The following is a 17,963-nucleotide window of genomic DNA, read 5'->3' as shown; positions in this document are numbered from 1 at the left end:
TTTATCTTTAATCACTGTCACTGTCACTCTCCACTGTCCTCCCATTGTTTATCGATTTTGCTCAAATAGGCCTAGTAACGTCTCCATTGTGACACTTGTTACTGTGTTTGGCATATCGAATACATGATGGGTAGCTTGCCAGGCTCTGCCATGTGGGTGAGATGCTCTCGGTAGCTTGCCGGGTTCTCTAAGAGGGGCGGAAGAATCAAACTAACTCGGTCAAGTTGGCCGCATGCAAGGCAATTGCCCTACCTGCTGTGCTATGGCTCCAGCCCTTTTTAATAACTAAATTTTCTTATTTTGCATAGGACTATCATTTTATAATTTTTATTACTTCTTGTTAGTTTTTGTAATGTGTGTTTATGTAAGCACTTGTCCATTTTATCTATAGTTTGTCCCTCTCAGAGAGGCGAACAAGATACTTAGAGTATTCCGCCCGCAAAGCAGGAGTCTGGCAAGCTACCCGTGGCGTTCTTGATATGTCAAAAACAAAACAAATGAAGGCCCTCATTCCTTTGACCCTGAAAGAGCCCCCAATACGCCATTGGGGTGCACTAGCATGCAACAGGGACAGATGAAGACATTACTGGCACCCTCTCGAGCAAATCAATGAGCAACGGGATGACAGTGATAAAGTGATACAGTGATCTATAGTTTAAAAGGAATGCGTTTATTTTTTCCTAACAGTCTTTTATTTCCTATTGAGACTACACATGTTTGTTGATTTTATGGATCTAAATTACCATTAACATTTTCAGTTCCATTAACATTTTCTCTCTCTCTCTTTTTTTTTTTTAGGTTTTCATTGCATTCTTTCAAAAAAATTTTTTTCTACAAATTTTGTTTTATTTCTTCCTTCTTTAATAGCCGGGCGGGGGGTGGGGGGGCGAAGGCTGGGGTTGGACACATCCAGTGGTGCTCAGGACTTAGTTCTGGTTCTACTCTGAGGGATCACTCTGGTGGGCTGGATAAACACTGTACTATCTACTTTGCACACTGTGCCATTGCTCTGGCCTTTATTTCTTCCATTTTGTTTGTAAAGCTAAAAGATAAGATTATTGATTTAGTGGCCAAGGGAGATACTTCAAAGGACTGGAGGGGATGTCTGACACATACGAAATTTTGAATTTGATCCCTTGGGCACCACTGAATAGGGTCATAGTGAACTTCAGTCCCTCCCCTTACCATTAGTGGACCTAAGATATATCATATTGCCAGGTCAATGTAGTAAAGCATCAGGTCCACATAACCAAACTAAGTATTGCCAGAGTGGTCCCTATAGCCCCTGCATCCCGGAGCACGGGGGATACCTCTGACCAAAAATACTGAATAGATTTTTCCTCTTTTAATTATGTGAACATGGTACAAATAAATTCCACATAACTGTTATCCAAATGTAACAATTATTGGAATAAGGGATGTGGGGCTCAAGGGTAGAGTACATAGATTGCTTGTGCCATTTTCTAAGTTTGTTTCCTAGCACTGTATCACATAGTCCACCAAGTAGCACAGGAAGAGTAGCCTCAAGATGAGGAGAGGAGGGAGACTGCTGGAAGTAGCTTCACAACAATACCAGCACAAACCTCGCTAAGTATTAATAATATTCTGATATATCATCTCAACATCACACTCATCACCAGAGTGTCCACTTCCCCAGACCAGTGTTCCAAGGGCTCCTCGAATCACCCAACCTCTCACGTAATCTCAGTTCTGTAGACTAAATCTCCAGTACTGATAACTTTGACTATTTTTTGTTCCTTTACTTTTTATATGCTACCGCTCCAGCCAAGCGAGTTCAGTTCCTCCGCCCCTCTCGGAGAGCCCGGTAAGCTACCAAGAGTATCTTGCCCACATGGCAGAGCCTGGCAAGCTCCCCGTGATGTATTTGATATGCCAAGCACAATAACAACAAGTCTCACGATGGAGACGTTACTGGGCCTGCTCGAGCAAATCGATGAACAGCGGGAGGACCGTGACTGTGACAGTGACTTTTTATATCTCACATCCAAGAGAAATCTTTTAAATTTATTTATTATAGAGGTGGTGATACCTACACACATTTATATGGTTAAAGCTAAACCCCTAAATTCCGCAAAATTGTAAATTAATGATAAGTTGAAAAAATCATATTATTAATAGTATCTTTATGTAGATATATAAATTAAAAATTTAATAGTATGAAGAATTATATGCTAATACACTTTTACATGGACATGAAATATATAAATCCTATAATATATGATTTAATAAGAGTGAGGAGAGTAAAAGTAAGAAAATTTTAAGGGAAAATTTGAATAGGCCTATAAAAGTATTAAGCAGTGTTTTATACTAAAAATGGAATGTTGGCTTTATGTTAGAAAATACTGTTAGAAAAAAATATTGTATTTTCTGATGATAGAAAATATTATATTACAGGCAATGTTTAAGTACCTGCATAAATAAATGAAAGGTTATAATAAAAATCTTTATAGATGCAACAAAATCACCTAAATGGACATAGAACAGTCAATGTAAATGAAACATTAATTACTTATTGAAAAAATATAAAACCCCTTAGCAAGCTAGGAATAAACAGATTTTGTACAGAGCAACCATAAGCCTCATGAGCAAATGCTATACTCGGTGTCAAAAGAGCTGAGAATTTTGTCTTGTCTTTAAAGAAGCTCCTTTAACACTTCTTGAAAAATGTTTTCAAGGCTATGAATTCCTTAAGTTTTGCCTATGAAGTTCCGTATAGTTTCTTCAAATGTGGATGATAATCTACCTGGAGAGAGTATTATTAGTGAGGTGTTCATTTCTTTCTTTTTTTTTAAGACTATATCCCACTACACTTGATCTTAGCCAAAAGGCCTGGTAAGCTTCCTGTGGAGTATTCGATATGCCAAAAATGGTAATAACAAGTCTCACAATGGAGACGTTACTGGTGACTGCTCGAGCAACTCAATGAACAACAGGAGGACAGTGCTACAGTGCTTTATCCCACAAGTTTCTTCTGACCCATACGGTCTTATTTGACAGATCTACTAAAGAGTTTTCTGGACTTTATTTGTAAATTCCTTTCTTGATCTTGCTGCTTTCAATATTCTGTTTTGATTTTTGGCTTTAGTCACACTCTTCAATTCTAGGATATTCTTAACTATGTTTTTTTAAATGGGTAGATCTTCATTAAATTTGCCTTTCTTTTATTTGGGTATTGTGGTGATTCTTATATTGTTTCTCTTAACTAATTTCATAGATCTCTGATGTGCTGTTCATTTCTTTATAAAAGTTTTATTAATCTTCCATTGTTTTCTAAAGGTTTCCTGCATCTCATCGTGGAACTCTTTGATATTTTCCTCTGCTGCTGTTATTCTGCTGCCCATAACTTCTCTGGTGATTTTAGATCATATAACATACCTTGCATTCCTGTCACTTCTGAATGTAATGTTCTCATTTCACTCCCATTTCAATCTCACTCTTCTTGTACTTTGCTGACTACCTGTGCCATGGTTTATTTGACCTTATTAAACATCCTAATCATGGTATCACTAAATTTATTCTTTGAGAGTTTATGGACCTGGTTGGTTGTTATTGGTAGAACTTTCTGTTAATATTTTCACTCATTTAACTTGGTGGGCTTCTAAGTGTCTTTCCCATTTGGTTTGATGTGCTCATGCTATGCTTACATTAAATCTTTGTAGTTAGTCCTCCCCCCCTAGGAGTCTCTGATGGACAAGGTTGGGTATTGCTCTATTCTTTCTTCTACTAGTCTTCACCCAGTGACAGTATAAGTGTAAACTGTGTGAGGTATGATGAGTAGAACTGTCCTTTGTGAGGTTAACTTCACGTGGAGGGTTCATGGGGCAGCAGAGATTCAGTAGATGTAGAGTTAGACCTGCTGATAAAATTTAAGAGGGTATCAGTATGGAGACTGGTCAGATATGAATGTCAGCTGGGAGGTTAACCTCATACCTCACTTGAAAGGTTAGAGGTACAAACTGTGGTTTAGAAATGTAGAAGTGGGCATGGGGGTGAGACAGAGAAATGGTGTATCACTTTCTAATGTCCTAGTTCCTAGTGTTTTCCAGCTACAACTTGCTCTCTTTGAGAAATGTCTGTGTTCCAAATTTCTTATATTTATCAAAATTTAATCTTTGAATGTCTTATTTGGTGGAGGTTCCATAATAACTATTCTCATGGTATATTTTGAAGATACAAATTCTGTGTCTTATCCTAAGATATATGAGTTGGTGGTCAGAAGAGAGTGGGAGGCTTCTAAACAGTCATCAGGGGTCCCTGGGAACCACTTCAACTAAATTTGGTCAACCAGGCAAGCATTCAAAGCAAGGACCCATGGTTGTGGTGTTGTTCCTTGTTCTGTGATGCCAAGGACAACCAGAGCCACATCCAGTGGTACCACAGGGCAATGCCAGGAGTGGAGGGCTTGCAGTTCTGAGATCAAGCAGAGATCAAGTGTGCATTTCTATTTCTCTGATCCATATTTGAATGGTAAGGGCTCATTGCTCTCTAAGCTGAATGAAGCAAAAGATCTTTAGAGATGGAAATTAGAACATTGGTCGTGTAGAAGACATTTTTGTGCTATGTACCATGTAAGTCAGACTATAAACTTAAGAGGCCAGAAGAGAAGAACCAGATAAACAAAAACAAATTGCTTTATCTAGCATTTCTTGAAATATTTACCACAGAATAGAGTGTTTTAAGCTTCTACTAAAAATTTAGAAGAGAATATTTTGCTTGTGCAATAAATTTCAGAAATACAGTGCAATATATCCTCTTAAGAGAAATAGCATACTATCTCACAAAAGCTATGAGATGTCAAAGAAAATAAAAGATTTATCTTGAGCACACTGTGTTTCAAATAAAAAAGTTCTCATAATGCTCTAACTTTGCTAATAGTACTTCATCTAGGGATCTGTGTATAAAAATATGGGCTATGTAGCAAATCATTGTGTTTTCAGAAAATTGAAAACTGGAAAATTTCACATGTGATGAAACAATGTCTTCTATTCAAGTATTCTTTTTTCTAATTTTTAAATTTATTCTTTCACCTTAGAGTTTGATAGTTCAGAAGTTTGATTACATAGGGTCTGCAAATCTTGCAAATTCTATGAACTGCCACATAGATTTAAATTTTTTAAAAATTGAATAATTATGGTTTTTTTTTCCATTTTTGGGTCACACCCGGCTATGCACAGGGGTCGTCCCTGGCTCATGCGCTTAGGAAATATGTCAGGCACAGCTCGGGGGACCATATGGGATGATGGGAATTGAACGCGGGTCAGCTGCGTGCAAGGCAAACGCCCTGCTCGCTGTGATATTGCTCCAGCCCCAGAATAATTATGCTTTGTGGAAGATCTCTTAGTGTAAACTTAATGAAAATATGGATCATCAATATGGCCTAACAAGATACAATAGCAACACATGATTAATTTAGAATAATTTCACATATTAAAACAGCATAATTGGAAACACAGGGGCCCATTGCTTGTTTTCACAAAGTAATTTGATTAATTTGTGCCAACTTTAGTCTTACTAAAGAGTTATTCACTGGAATAAAGTAAAACACAGAGTTATGTTGTGTTTTTATAAAAGACAGTATTCTAAAGAATCTTAAAAATACTGAAGCATAAGTTTATTACAAATAATAGCAGTACATATTGGAAATTATTTAAATAACAGATAAGTATCACTTGATTACTTGATATCCCATTACTTATCAATTTGCTTGAGTGGGCGCCAGTAACGTCTCCATTTGTCCCTGTGGCATGCTAGTGTTGCCCAGTGGCATCTACTCGCTACAGGAACACAAAGAGCCTCAAACCATTTGTTCAGAGTCTTGACGAAGAAGTCTGAACATCAAGCAGCCACGCATTCTTTTGATGTCACATAGAATCCAGTAGGTAACAGCTCTAGTCTAGCGGTTGTCTTCAAATCACATTACATGTCCAGCCCATCTGATTTTCGACACCTTGGCAAATGAGACAGTGTCTCTGATTATGATCATCGATGGAGGTCAGAACTCTAGAATCCTTCTCTCACTTGAGTGAAGCATGATACTCCAAGCATAACTTGTTCAATTCCTCCTTGGGTGATCCGAATAGCGTTCTCATCCTGTTTTCATAGGGCCCAGGTCTCTGAGGCATATGTTAGTGCAGGGAGAACGGTGGAGTCGAAGAGATATACCCGGAGCAGTATGTTCTTCATCTTCTTAGCTATTTCTTCAACATTTTTGAAGGCGTTCCACGCTGCTCTCTTCCTCCTGTGCAGCTCAGGTGCCAGGTCGTTCGTCATGTTGAGTTTTTGACCTAGGTACATATAACTGCTGCATTCGGAGATCTTCATTCCATTGAGAGCAAATGGAACATCAGGAACTAGTCCATTTTTCATAAAAATTATCTTTGTGAGATTCAGCTGCAGTCTGATCTTTCCACAATCACAGTTGAAGTCGGTCAACATTTCTGCCTCTTGGCTAATTTGTGGTGTTATTAGAACGATGTCATCAGCTAAGTGGAAGTGGTGTAGTTCACTCCCATTCTGTCCCATTCCAGTCATCACATGACATTCTTGAGGGTGTCACTGAAGAGTTTCAATGAAATGGTATTGCCCTGCCAAACCCCTCTCTTGACATCAATGATCACTTCCTTGTAGAATGGTGAGATCCTGGTAGTGAATCTGTAATACAGCTCATGGAGGATCCTAATGCCCTGTTTGGCTAGGGCTTCAATGACCGCTTCAGTCTCAACAGAATCAAAGGCCTTTTTTAAATCAATGAATGTTAGACAGAGTGGCATCTTGAACTCTGACAAAACCCCACTGATCTTGATTACCATGTGGATATGGTCGATCATGCTGAATTACTTTTGAAATACAACATGCTCACAAGGCTGTCCTCCATCTAGTGTTCTGCCAATCAGATTCAGGATGACTGAAGTGAACAGCTTATAGACCACAGACAACAGGTACATAGTTGCCAATGTCATGGATGTCTCCCTTCCTGTACAGTAGAACAGTCCTGCTGGTTTTCCATTGGGATGGAGCCTTGCATTCAGACTGGTAGTGTGTGAAGAGCCGAGTCAGTGTATTGATGAGTACTGATGGTAAGTTCTTCAGGTGTTCGGGTCTGACCTTGCCTAGGCCAAGCTCTGTTCGCTTCTTTACTGATGAAATGGTGTGTCAGATTTTGGAAGGGATAACTTTGGAAAGAACATATCCATCCTGCAGAATTTGGTATGTGGGTAGGTGGATGTGACTATCAAAGAGATCCAAGTAGAAGTCATGAATAATCTTCTCCATTTCCCTTCTGGAAGATGCAATAGATCCATAAGGACGTCGGAGGGCAGTCATCTTGGTCTTGGAGTTGGCAAAGGACAGGTGGTAGTTGTGAATGCTTTTTTCAGCTTCTGCCACATTGGCCAGCACTGCTGCTCTTTTCTCTTTGAGGTTCTCCTTTATCACTTCTCTGCGTTGCTTTGTGAGCTTGGATGTTAGCTTGTGGTTGCCTGAGGCTCGCGCCAAGCCACATTAGTGAATGAGCTCTAGAGTTTTCCAAGACAGGCGTATTTTTCTGTTTTTTTCTCAGCATTCCTCGCACAATCAAGGAGGTTCTGAACCAGTCAATCGTATTCCTTGTCAATGTAGTCAATGACAGCATTTTCTCACATTGCCGCAATAGTGCCAAAGAGCTCCCAGTTGGTGGTCGTTCTGGCAGTTCTCTTCCTAAACTTTGCAGCTCTTTCTCTCCGCTCCTTGAAGTAGAATTTTGCACGAAGGAGACAGTGATCAGATGCCGTTTGGAATTTTGGTACAATAGCAACATGGGTCAGGCAAAACCATCGATTGAATATGATGTGGTTATAGTGACCACATCATAGATAAGCATATCAAATATATTTAGCCCCTGTTATAACTGTTATTTAGAACTTTTCTATTTTTTTCTCCTCATGCTGGATTCAACACAGTGTCTCATATATGCAAATAATTACCCTTCACCATTGGAGCCTTAAAGAATAAAAACAGAAACATTCATAGCACATATGTGTGTATTTAAAAATAATACATAACCATAAGAAAAAAATGTTCGATATGTAAAAATCTCTAGGAAAAGAGATTATAAAGTATTATCTCACAGTAAGCAGTTTTGACAAAAGATCCCAACTTCTATAGATATGAAAGGAAAAACTGACATTGGGGCTTAAAACCACTTCAGAGAAATTATAAAAGGCAAACTCCTAGAAAGAATGCTTGTCTTATTATCTCTGTTCCAAAACTTAAAGATTACACATTTCCTCTTTGTTTAGATTTTTGAATAAGATGAGGCATTGTCCCTCAGAAGATCCGCCCAGAAAGTAATTTATTGTTTATTCTGAACCCACCAATTGCAATCTTACCATTATCCTTGTTATTTTTCTATTAGAAATGAAACAAAATAAAATTTTCTAAAAGGTTCTTGAAGCCATGAAGTCAAGGTGGTTGCTTTTAGGGCATGGTTCTGCCATTTAACAGGATGATTGGTTGCCAAGAAAGCTTTTGTTGACCTGAAAAGAGGTTTGAAAACTGGGTCTCTTTCTATAATTTCTGACACTACCTTCTGAGTATGGAAACCCTGAGCAGCACCTGCCATTTTGATATGTTTTTCATTTTCTTTTGGCAACAAACTCTCAATTTTGTTGGTCTTAAAATTCTCATTTCTTGACAGATGCCTATCAAAGCCTCATGTCTTTCCCCCAAATTTCCTACAACATTTCTAACTGCTGAAGCTTGTCAGAACATTTCTGCTTAGGTTAGCTATCTTCTAAATTTCATTTTGATAACCCATCTTATTAAAAAATACCACAGAATCTCATGTTTATTTATTATTTGAACATGGCTCATGAAGCTATCAATCAAATCTCTGAATGTTCTTACTAATATATTTTATAACAAACATATCCATAGGCCTTTTAATATTCTTATAATGTTGCTATGTGTCTGCCATCTATATTTAATGAAAAACTAATGTATCATTTCCTGGAAAATTTAGAACATCTATGGATTATCTAATGCGCACTCACAGACTTTCTGTGTGGTCTTAGACAAATTTGCATTATATTCTGTTTATATAAGTCTATTAAAGTCTATTAAATAATAAGGATAAATTATTGAGCATTATAATGCAGGCTTTTCACAACCATTTTAACAGTTAGAAAATCTGAAGTGGTTAAAATTTATCTGTCTTAGATTTACTATTTTAGAGATGCTAATCATGGACTTGACCTTTTATAGGCTATTACATAATCATTCAGCTATCTCATTGGTTAAAAAGGGGTATCCACTTTGCCTTTGCCTTTGCCTCTTCTTTATCCACACACTTGGAGAGTATAGACATAGACTTGATGCAAGAAAGCGTGTGGGTAGATTCTGTCCCAGATGGAGATGACTAAAGTGGAAAAATAGAGAAAGAGGAGTTTTTTGGGGTCAGCTCCTGGGGGGACTCTACAAACCTTTGGCAAGGCTCTGTGTCCTGGGAAAGGCTAAGCAGGGATTTTAAGTTGTCTTGGGCAAGAAAAGGGAACAGAGGTCCTGCCAAATTTATCCATTGAGATCCTTTTGAGCCTGGGACTTCTGTCCAACTTGACAACTATCTTCTTGAATCAAAGACCAACACCTCAAGACCACCCTACAGATGGGCGTCAGATTCATAATTGGAAATCTTGGATTCAGCTCTTCAATATTTTCCATTGCCATATATATTTTTACCTTTCAAATGTTTATATTTTAAGTGAGATTTTGTGGTTTATAATGGTTTCTCATTCACATAATTCTAACACCACACCTGTCACCAGTGTGCCCACATCCCTTCACCAAGGGCCCTAATGTACCTCCCTTTCAATTGTCCCTCACCTCCCCACCTAATCAATTGAGTGGATTAGTTCTACCTCAGGGCTTTGTTGTTACCTTGTTGTGTAACTTTAAGTTCCATTTAAAAGAGAGATCATTTTGTGTCTACCCCATTCCTTCTAATTGACTTCACTTTGCCTGATATCTTCTAGTTCCATCCATGTTGCTGCTATTTTTTAAAATAATTCTTATATGTATCTTATATACTACATGTTTTACATGTATTAATTATCCATATTAATTAATTTCTCGAAATATTATCCAGAGTACTCATATTAAAGTAAGCTTGGATACTCACATGAGTCCAGCAAATTGGGCTCTACACCAAATATTCTGATTCAAATAGATCTCAGAAATATGCATCTAAAACTTGTACTGCATATTGTATTTATGCACACTAGAATTTAAGAATTTCCAAAATTGAAAGAGGAGTAGTAATAAACACCTGGATCTTCCTGCCAAGTGATTCTGGGTTGGACAGAGGATCTCACATTGGTGAGAGTTGGCAAGAAATCTCATACCGGTATAATGTACATGAATATCCTTTCCTCTGTTATGCTTCAAAATAGAACCCCCACCCCACCAAGCAAAAACCACATGGCCAACAGCTCAGCACACCTGGGTGCTTCTCACTGTAACCTGCTTCCTCACCGTTTAGAATATTTTATAAAATATTCAAGTCCAAGTCACTTTGATTCACTTTAGGACTCCGTGACTTTTCTCCAGGGATAAAAAATTCATCCTAGTCTAATTCATATATTGATTTCATTTTTTACATTAAAATTATAAAATGACTGATGAAAATTCAAATACCAGATACAGAGGCATGTGGGATTTTCCTTTTTTACAGTACCCTCAAATTTAAGGGCTTACTGGTTTCAGAAACTCTATCACCACATTTCCTGTTTGTAACTGAACAAAGTACACACAAAAGATTTTAAGAAACAGAAGAGAGAGAGAGAGTGAGAGAAAAATAGAGCCTGAGATACAGATTAAGAAAAGTTTTATTGTCATACTTCTTCTAACAGAACAAAGAAGCATTGCTTAACAAAAAGAAGTTTGTGGGAGCATTTTTAATCAATACACTTGGTTACATGAGGATTTCTCTAAGAAAAGAAGTATGTCAGGTAAGTGGCATTTCAAACTTTTTGTTCCTTTTTCCATCTAAAATATTCACTTCAAAATTTGAAAATCTTTAAGAAAAAGAAATTTAAGGTTTAGAAAGTAAATTTTTTACACAATTAGTTGTTTAATGTTATATAATATTTTTCATAATTAGAACAATCTTTGAAATACATTAATGGGTGTTTGTTGCTTATTTTTTCTTCAGAGAAAATATTGGGCAATATTTTATAATATAAAGCTACCTGTTCCTGTTTATTAAGTGTTCACTAATAACTAGCTCACTTAAAGTACTTAAATTTTTGTTGACCAAGCATTATCCTCATTACTGCAATTTGATTACAAAACATTTTAGAAATAGTCACATTATAAGTCCTTAGAGTTTAGGCGGTAAGCTGTTTTCCCAGAAGTCACCCCAATAGTCAACATTCTGAGAGATTCAAATTTTTTAAAGAGCAGCAAAAATTTGATCCATTGTGAAATGAGTTGTGGAGTTGTTTCTACATCAGTTAGTTGAGTTCGATGTTGGTGGTTTGTTGCTCCATTATCCTCTTATTTCCTCTTATTACTTTAACAAATGTATTTTTTTTGTAAGAGTATACAATAACAGTCTATAGTTGGGAAAATTGTAAAATATATCTTTAAAAATTTCATAATTTTCATCACTTACAGAAACACAAGATACATTTTCTTCTAACTTTTATTTATCTTCATCCTAAATGATTTACCTTTCATGACTGAAATAATAATGTACATTGTACATAATATCCAATATCCATCTTTTTGCTCTTTTCATTAAAGTTATAATATTCTCTTCAAAATGGAAATTAATTATATTTCCCCTTTTATAGATAACTTCTGCCTAATCATTTAAAAAAGCGCACAAATGACATCTCTTCAGTTAATTATAATTTGTTTAATGTTAAAAATGTGTCTAGCTTTTTTAATATTTAAATAATAAAAGCTATATTTTAATATTAAAATTATTTTAGGAAAGAGTTCTAGAACTGGAATTGCTGAGAAAAGGTTAGAAGATATAAGTATCCTTATTGTCACACTGCTTTCCAAGAGTTTATGTCATTTCTGTCTAATTCTTGAAATGTTCCCTTTAACCTATTGATAGGGTCTTTAAAAATCTTTGCTAATTTCATAAGCACAACATGCTCATCCTCTGTCACTTTGAGTATAAGGAAGTTGAAATTTTTTTGAAGGATAATTAAAACTGTTTATAATTCTATCATTTGTGAATTGTGTGATTCTATCTTTTTGCTTAATTGTTGTGCTTACAATACTTTACTACTAATTTACATAAGCCATTTATAGAGATGTCATATGCTGTAATATCTGTAATGTAGTGTTTTGCTTCCTGGATTTTAAAATCACTTGGTTGAATTAATCACCCAAGGAGCATGAGCTGACTATGATTTTCTCTCTATCTTCTACATGTATATAGATTATCATAAGACAAAGACAATTATTCTAGTTTTGCTAGAATAAAAAAAAAGTTAAAAAAAGAAATACTATGCGCAATTCCTCTGAGCTGGTAGCGATGAGGTGATGGAAGAGTGGGAAGCCTATAGGCAGTGACTTTGATATTTAATTATTTCCAGGATTAATTTATATTTATAAGGAAGGAGATAAAATTTCCTCCAAACCATTTCATAGTTCAGATATATTCCGTTCAGAAATACATTGGAGTACTTCATTGTCATTTAAAAAGTTTCTATAATTCCACTGAAGAAATAAAATGAAACATTTGCCGTTAAAGTGTAGACCTTGAAAGAAAAATAAAAACCTGAAGTTAAAGAGAATCAGAAGTTATTAGAAACCTATCTAAATACATTTATATCTATGAAGTAAAGAAAGAAGTGCGTGTGAAAAAATGTGAAAATATTTCTAAGCAAAGTATAAAAAAGAAACATCCAACTCTTCATTTCTATCCTCTTCAATTAGCCCATGTATCCCAATCATAATTTCCACTTGTACTTCTGCAGTCACCAGTCATTGAATCACACAATGACAACTACCCCTTTGGGTTAGTATTAATTAATTTAAACTATGGTTCACCATTTACATATTACACATTTGCCTTTTTTTTTTTTGGCTTTTGGGGCCACACCCAACAGTGCCTAAGGTTTAATCCTGACTCTACACTCAGGGATCACTCCTGGTGGGGTTCAGGAACTAGATGGGATGCCACAGATGATCTAGGGACCTACTCACTACGTTATCACTCTGCCCTCTAAATCACCTTTTTGAGACAATGATAGTGTTTCATTCAGAATCTGTCACTGTCACTGTCACTGTCCTCCTGTTGTTCATCGATTTGCTCAACTGGGCCCAGTAATGTCTCCATTGTGAGACTTGTTGTTACTGAGTTTGGCATATCGAATACATCATGGGGAGCTTGTCAGGCTTTGCCTGAGGGCAAGGAACTCTCGGTAGCTTGCTGGGCTCTCTGAGAGGGGCAGAGGATTTGAACCTGGGTCAGCAAGGTTGGCCGCGTGCAAGACAAACTCCCTATCCCTGTGTTATTGCTCCAGCCCCATTCAGAACCTTGGTAGAACAAATTAAGAGAATAACTTATTAATCATCCTTTACATCAGATATTTTTTAAAGATTTGTCTAAGACAATATTTCATCATTTTCTCTAAGTAATGTTTGCCATGAATTTCAGAAAAAGTCATTCTAGGAAAGTGTAGATATAATATTTAAAATTTATTATTAATAAATAAGAATTAAAATAATAAGGAAAATTTCTTATTAATAAATAAGTTTATTTCTTAAAATTCTGATAAATAAACATCCAGATATTTCCTAATAAATATTGTAAGTTGACACATTTCCAGGTACAATTTTTTCCATTTAATTTTCTCAGAATTCCTAAACTCTAAAAAGGAAAGCAATTGTTAAGCATTCTTAAAACATCAAAGAAATATATACTGAATTTACACACATCCCTGGCATTTTCAGATGCTCTTACAAGGCATTTCTACTAGAAAATAATAAATGAATTACAGTGGAAAGCTACATAAAAAAGAGAGGTTCATCTACAGCACAAATTTTGACAGTATTTTAACCCCAGCAAGACTTCTCAATCTTACCAATCACCAATAAATTGAATTATAAAAGTCTAATATTGAGAAATAACCTGTAGGATAATGTAGTGTCTCAGAGCTCTCCTCCATCTCTCTCCTATGTCTATGCTTTCTTCGTTAAATTCCCTAAGTGTTTGGAGGAATCATAATATACAAGAAAGAGTACCTTTTTATCACAGAGATGGACCTCGAACTCCAGTTTTAAAATTAGCTTAGTGAGGTTCAGTGATTTATAAAAAGTCACCTGGGTTTTAAGTTCCTTCTTTTATTCCCTTCAACCTCCACTCTTCTGCTAGAGACATTTCAATGTCCCATAGGTTTATTTTCCCTCTTCCTATCATTCTTACCTGACATCTGTCTGCTCATAATAGATACTCATTTAAAGCTGGCAGCTTTCAAATTTTCCATTAAAAGCATTATCTTATTTACTTGGTCTGGATTTGAGAATTCCTTCCAGTGCTCCTATCTATGACTCTAATGCACTAGACCATAAGCGCAGCAAGAAAAATCTCACTTTATAAGTAGATTCTATGGGAATTGTAATATTAGAACTTACCCTCTGAACTCTCTGGAGTGTCCAAAATAAATATACACATTCATGGAAAGCAAACAAGAGATAGTTGCTGTTCTGACAGTTTTAAAGTTAAAGGAGAGAAATACTCAAGAAAGACTATACTCTATGTACTATAAAATCACATTCCTTTCATCACTACAAACCTTCCTGAAGAAGAAACATTTATGAATGACATTCATGTCCTTTCAATGGCTAATTATTTAAGTAAAGATTTTTGTATCAATCACACTTGCTAACAGAGAGACATTACATTTGTTTAGTTGGATTTATTTTCAGTGCTTTATGTACTTGTAAATTTTGAAGAGTTCCTGCCAAGTAATTTTGGCCTTAAGGAAGTCATAGGTCTTAAAATCAAGCCTACTACTATTAGCCTCTGGCAGTTGACAGCTGAAATTTAAATAATATTTTTCCAGCAGTTATCACCATATTACTAACTTCTCAAGACTTTTGGTATTTTAAATGGAGTAAATAAAATGTAGTAAGTAAATGTAAGATTTAAATAATTTTAATTAATAAAAACAGTGTAAGTGAAAGAAATTCAATCAATAAATTATATTTGTTGAACCACAGATTTTAAGTACTTTATGCATCTAATGTTATCAGAAGCACCATGTGCATGAATAGATATTTAGAAGTGTAGAAGCCATATTACACAAGAAAAAGAAATTGGCAATGAGAAATATAAAATGCGTGTTTGAGAAAGTGTGTGCAAGCACGCATACATTTAAAAAATTGATGTTGAGCATTTGCATGTTCCTTTACTTGCTGTGTATATTTTCATTATAATTCCATTTATTTTTGGCAATAAGGATATGAGAGATATCAAGAGCATCATGAAATAAAAAAGCGTTTTACTGAAAATAGTCCTACTTAAAGCTCATATAACAATACAAAAGGAACAAACTCTAGGAAAACAAGATAAATTGGAATTATAGATTCCTAAATCAGAGAGAATTTATAAAATTCTCTAAAAATAAGAAAAACGTACATTGCACTACCATGTATATCATAAATACATATCAATGTATACTTTTCATAGTCAATATTTTTTATGCCTACTACGCTGAATTGACAATGGACAAGAGGGATATGGAGAAAACTCAAAAGACTATTGTGCATGTTTTTAATTTGAGGGAATTTGAACTATTATACCCTGTGGTCCCTAAAGTACCCCTGGGAGTAACTCCGGAGTAATGATGTGGATGATTACCACCTTCTTCCTAGAAAAAAGTAAGAGAGAGAGAGAGAGAGAGAGAGAGAGAGAGAGAGAGAAAGAGGAGAGAAAAGAGAGAGAGATAGAGAAGAGATAACTGACGTAAACATCACTGATATCATTCAATAACCTATCAATATTATCAAGTATTCAAAGACTGTTGGATATTCACCCTAAGTGTTTTAGGCTTCATCAGTGAATGTCCCTTTCCCTCCTCCCAGAGAAGCTTACAGTGCTCTTGCGAGTATCCTAATCCCCTGAGTTTATCTTTAACCTTTTCTTTGTGTTTTACCTTTCATTGTCAGAGTTTCCCAAGTCAATTTTGGTTACTTAAAGCCAAATTTTTTGATAATTCTGTACCGTGTATTTGTAGTGAAATACCTGCTTTTTTTCTTTCCCCTATAGGCCTTTTATATTTTACTATAATGTTTTTTGCATACACACAGAAAGACCTTAATGCTATGCTCTTAATAGTTGGGAGTTGATTGACTCTGAAATATATCTACTTCAGGGCATTTGTCACAATTTCTTGACTCAGGATTTGGTTGCTGTAGTTCCTAATACCCCAAAAGGGAGGTTCCGCCATGGAACTGGGGTGGGTCTGGGGCAAGTGGCGAAGCTACCTTTGCATCAAAATGGGACAATCTAGAAAACATAAAATTATGTTTGGTTGCAGTAGTTTCTAACACCACAAAAGGGAGGTCCTGCGATGGGACTAGGATGGACTCAGGGCAAGTGGTGAAGCTCCCCTGGCATCGAAATGGGACAGTCTAGAAAGCATAAAAGCACATTCTTGATGCAAGCTGTCATGACTTAAGAGACAAGACCCCCATGGGGAAGGACAGACTGAACTGGCCTGAGGACTTAGTCTGGGATTTACGGTAAAAAACTTTCTTGCCCTTGGAGCCCAGAGAACTAAGTTTTGGAATCTTGATCTCTTACTGTGTTCATCCAAATAACTGTAAGTATTAATAAGAATTAAACTTAATTGTTTAATATATTTGCTCGAGCGGGCCCAGTAACGTCTCCATTGGAGACTTTGTTGTTACTGTGTTTGGCATATCGAATACATCACGGGGAGCTTGCCAGGCCCTGCCGTGAGGGCGAGATACTCTCGGTAGCTTGCCGGGCTCTCCTTAAGGGAAAGAGAAAAGCAATATAGATGTCCCTGGGAGACAGATTGTGTCTCCTTAAGTTAATCTCCCGAAGAGAATTGCCTCTGCTGAAATGTTTTGTAATGTTCTGTAAATGGTCAACCATACCTATGTGTGTCCTATACTTCAGCCCCCTTCAGATGTTCTATACTAGCAGCTCTGCATTAAACAGGCCATTTTTACCATGAGTCTGTGGTCCCCTATCTCTTTGTTCCTCTGCTGTAGAGGTCTGGGGCGGATGGAGCCCTGGCTCTCAACTACCAAATGCAGGAGTAGCACACCCCCACACTTTGTGAACTCACAAAAAGAGAAAATGCAAACAAAATTTGAGATGTGCAAAGTTAGTAAAGAGACTGAGAGGCATCAAAGAGGTTAGAGACATGGGTTGTATTCTTAGCACCACATGATTTCTCCCCCACTTCACTCCCTCCCCCAGCATCACTGGGTGAAGCCCTGGGGCCCTGGATGCAACTCTGAGCGCTGCTGGGTGTTGCCTGGGTCTTCCTGATACAACAGGGTCCGAGCAGCATTATGTCTTCCATTCTTAAGTGAAAACAACAACCTGTTCAGCTGAGAATTGCTGGTCGGGCCTCCTGAGCATGTACCAACAACAACAACAACAACAACAACAAAAGTTAGTCAAATAGAGCAGCACAAAGAACATTTTGGCTTATGGATTCCTCATTTGATGACTTGAACACAAATTAAGAAAAACCAATTTCTCTTCTGTTAAGTGTTTGCCTGCTCTGTTAATTGGGTCTATTTGGATTTCTTTGAAGGACCTAAAATGTTCTCTAATCTGGGGCAATCACATAGTGAGAAAATTGGGACTTTGAAGAAATACAATCTTCATAGTAGCTGTTTCCACTTTACATTTATAATGATCTATTTACACACCATTGTCTTCAGCTAAAAGCAATTTCTCG

The 17,963-nt window shown here is 36.5% G+C and overlaps 1 protein-coding gene across 1 annotated transcript in view; it reads left to right on the top strand.

Moving 5' to 3' along the window:
- Positions 1 to 10,903: 10,903 nt before the first annotated feature.
- LOC130018646 (T-cell receptor-associated transmembrane adapter 1) overlaps positions 10,904 to 17,963 on the top strand; it is a 42,881-nt gene continuing 35,821 nt past the window's right edge. Inside the window, exon 1 of the mRNA XM_056109429.1 lies at positions 10,904 to 11,003. Coding sequence (XP_055965404.1) covers positions 10,997 to 11,003 — 7 coding nt within the window. The 5' untranslated portion in view covers positions 10,904 to 10,996. The remainder of the gene's footprint in view (positions 11,004 to 17,963) is intronic.

Source organism: Sorex fumeus, unplaced genomic scaffold (assembly GCF_029834395.1).
Source record: "Sorex fumeus unplaced genomic scaffold, SorFum_2.1 ptg000265l, whole genome shotgun sequence".
In the NCBI taxonomy this organism is placed as follows: domain Eukaryota; kingdom Metazoa; phylum Chordata; class Mammalia; order Eulipotyphla; family Soricidae; genus Sorex; species Sorex fumeus.
Note: the sequence above shows the minus strand (reverse complement) of the source record. Positions and strands in the feature narration are given on the sequence as shown.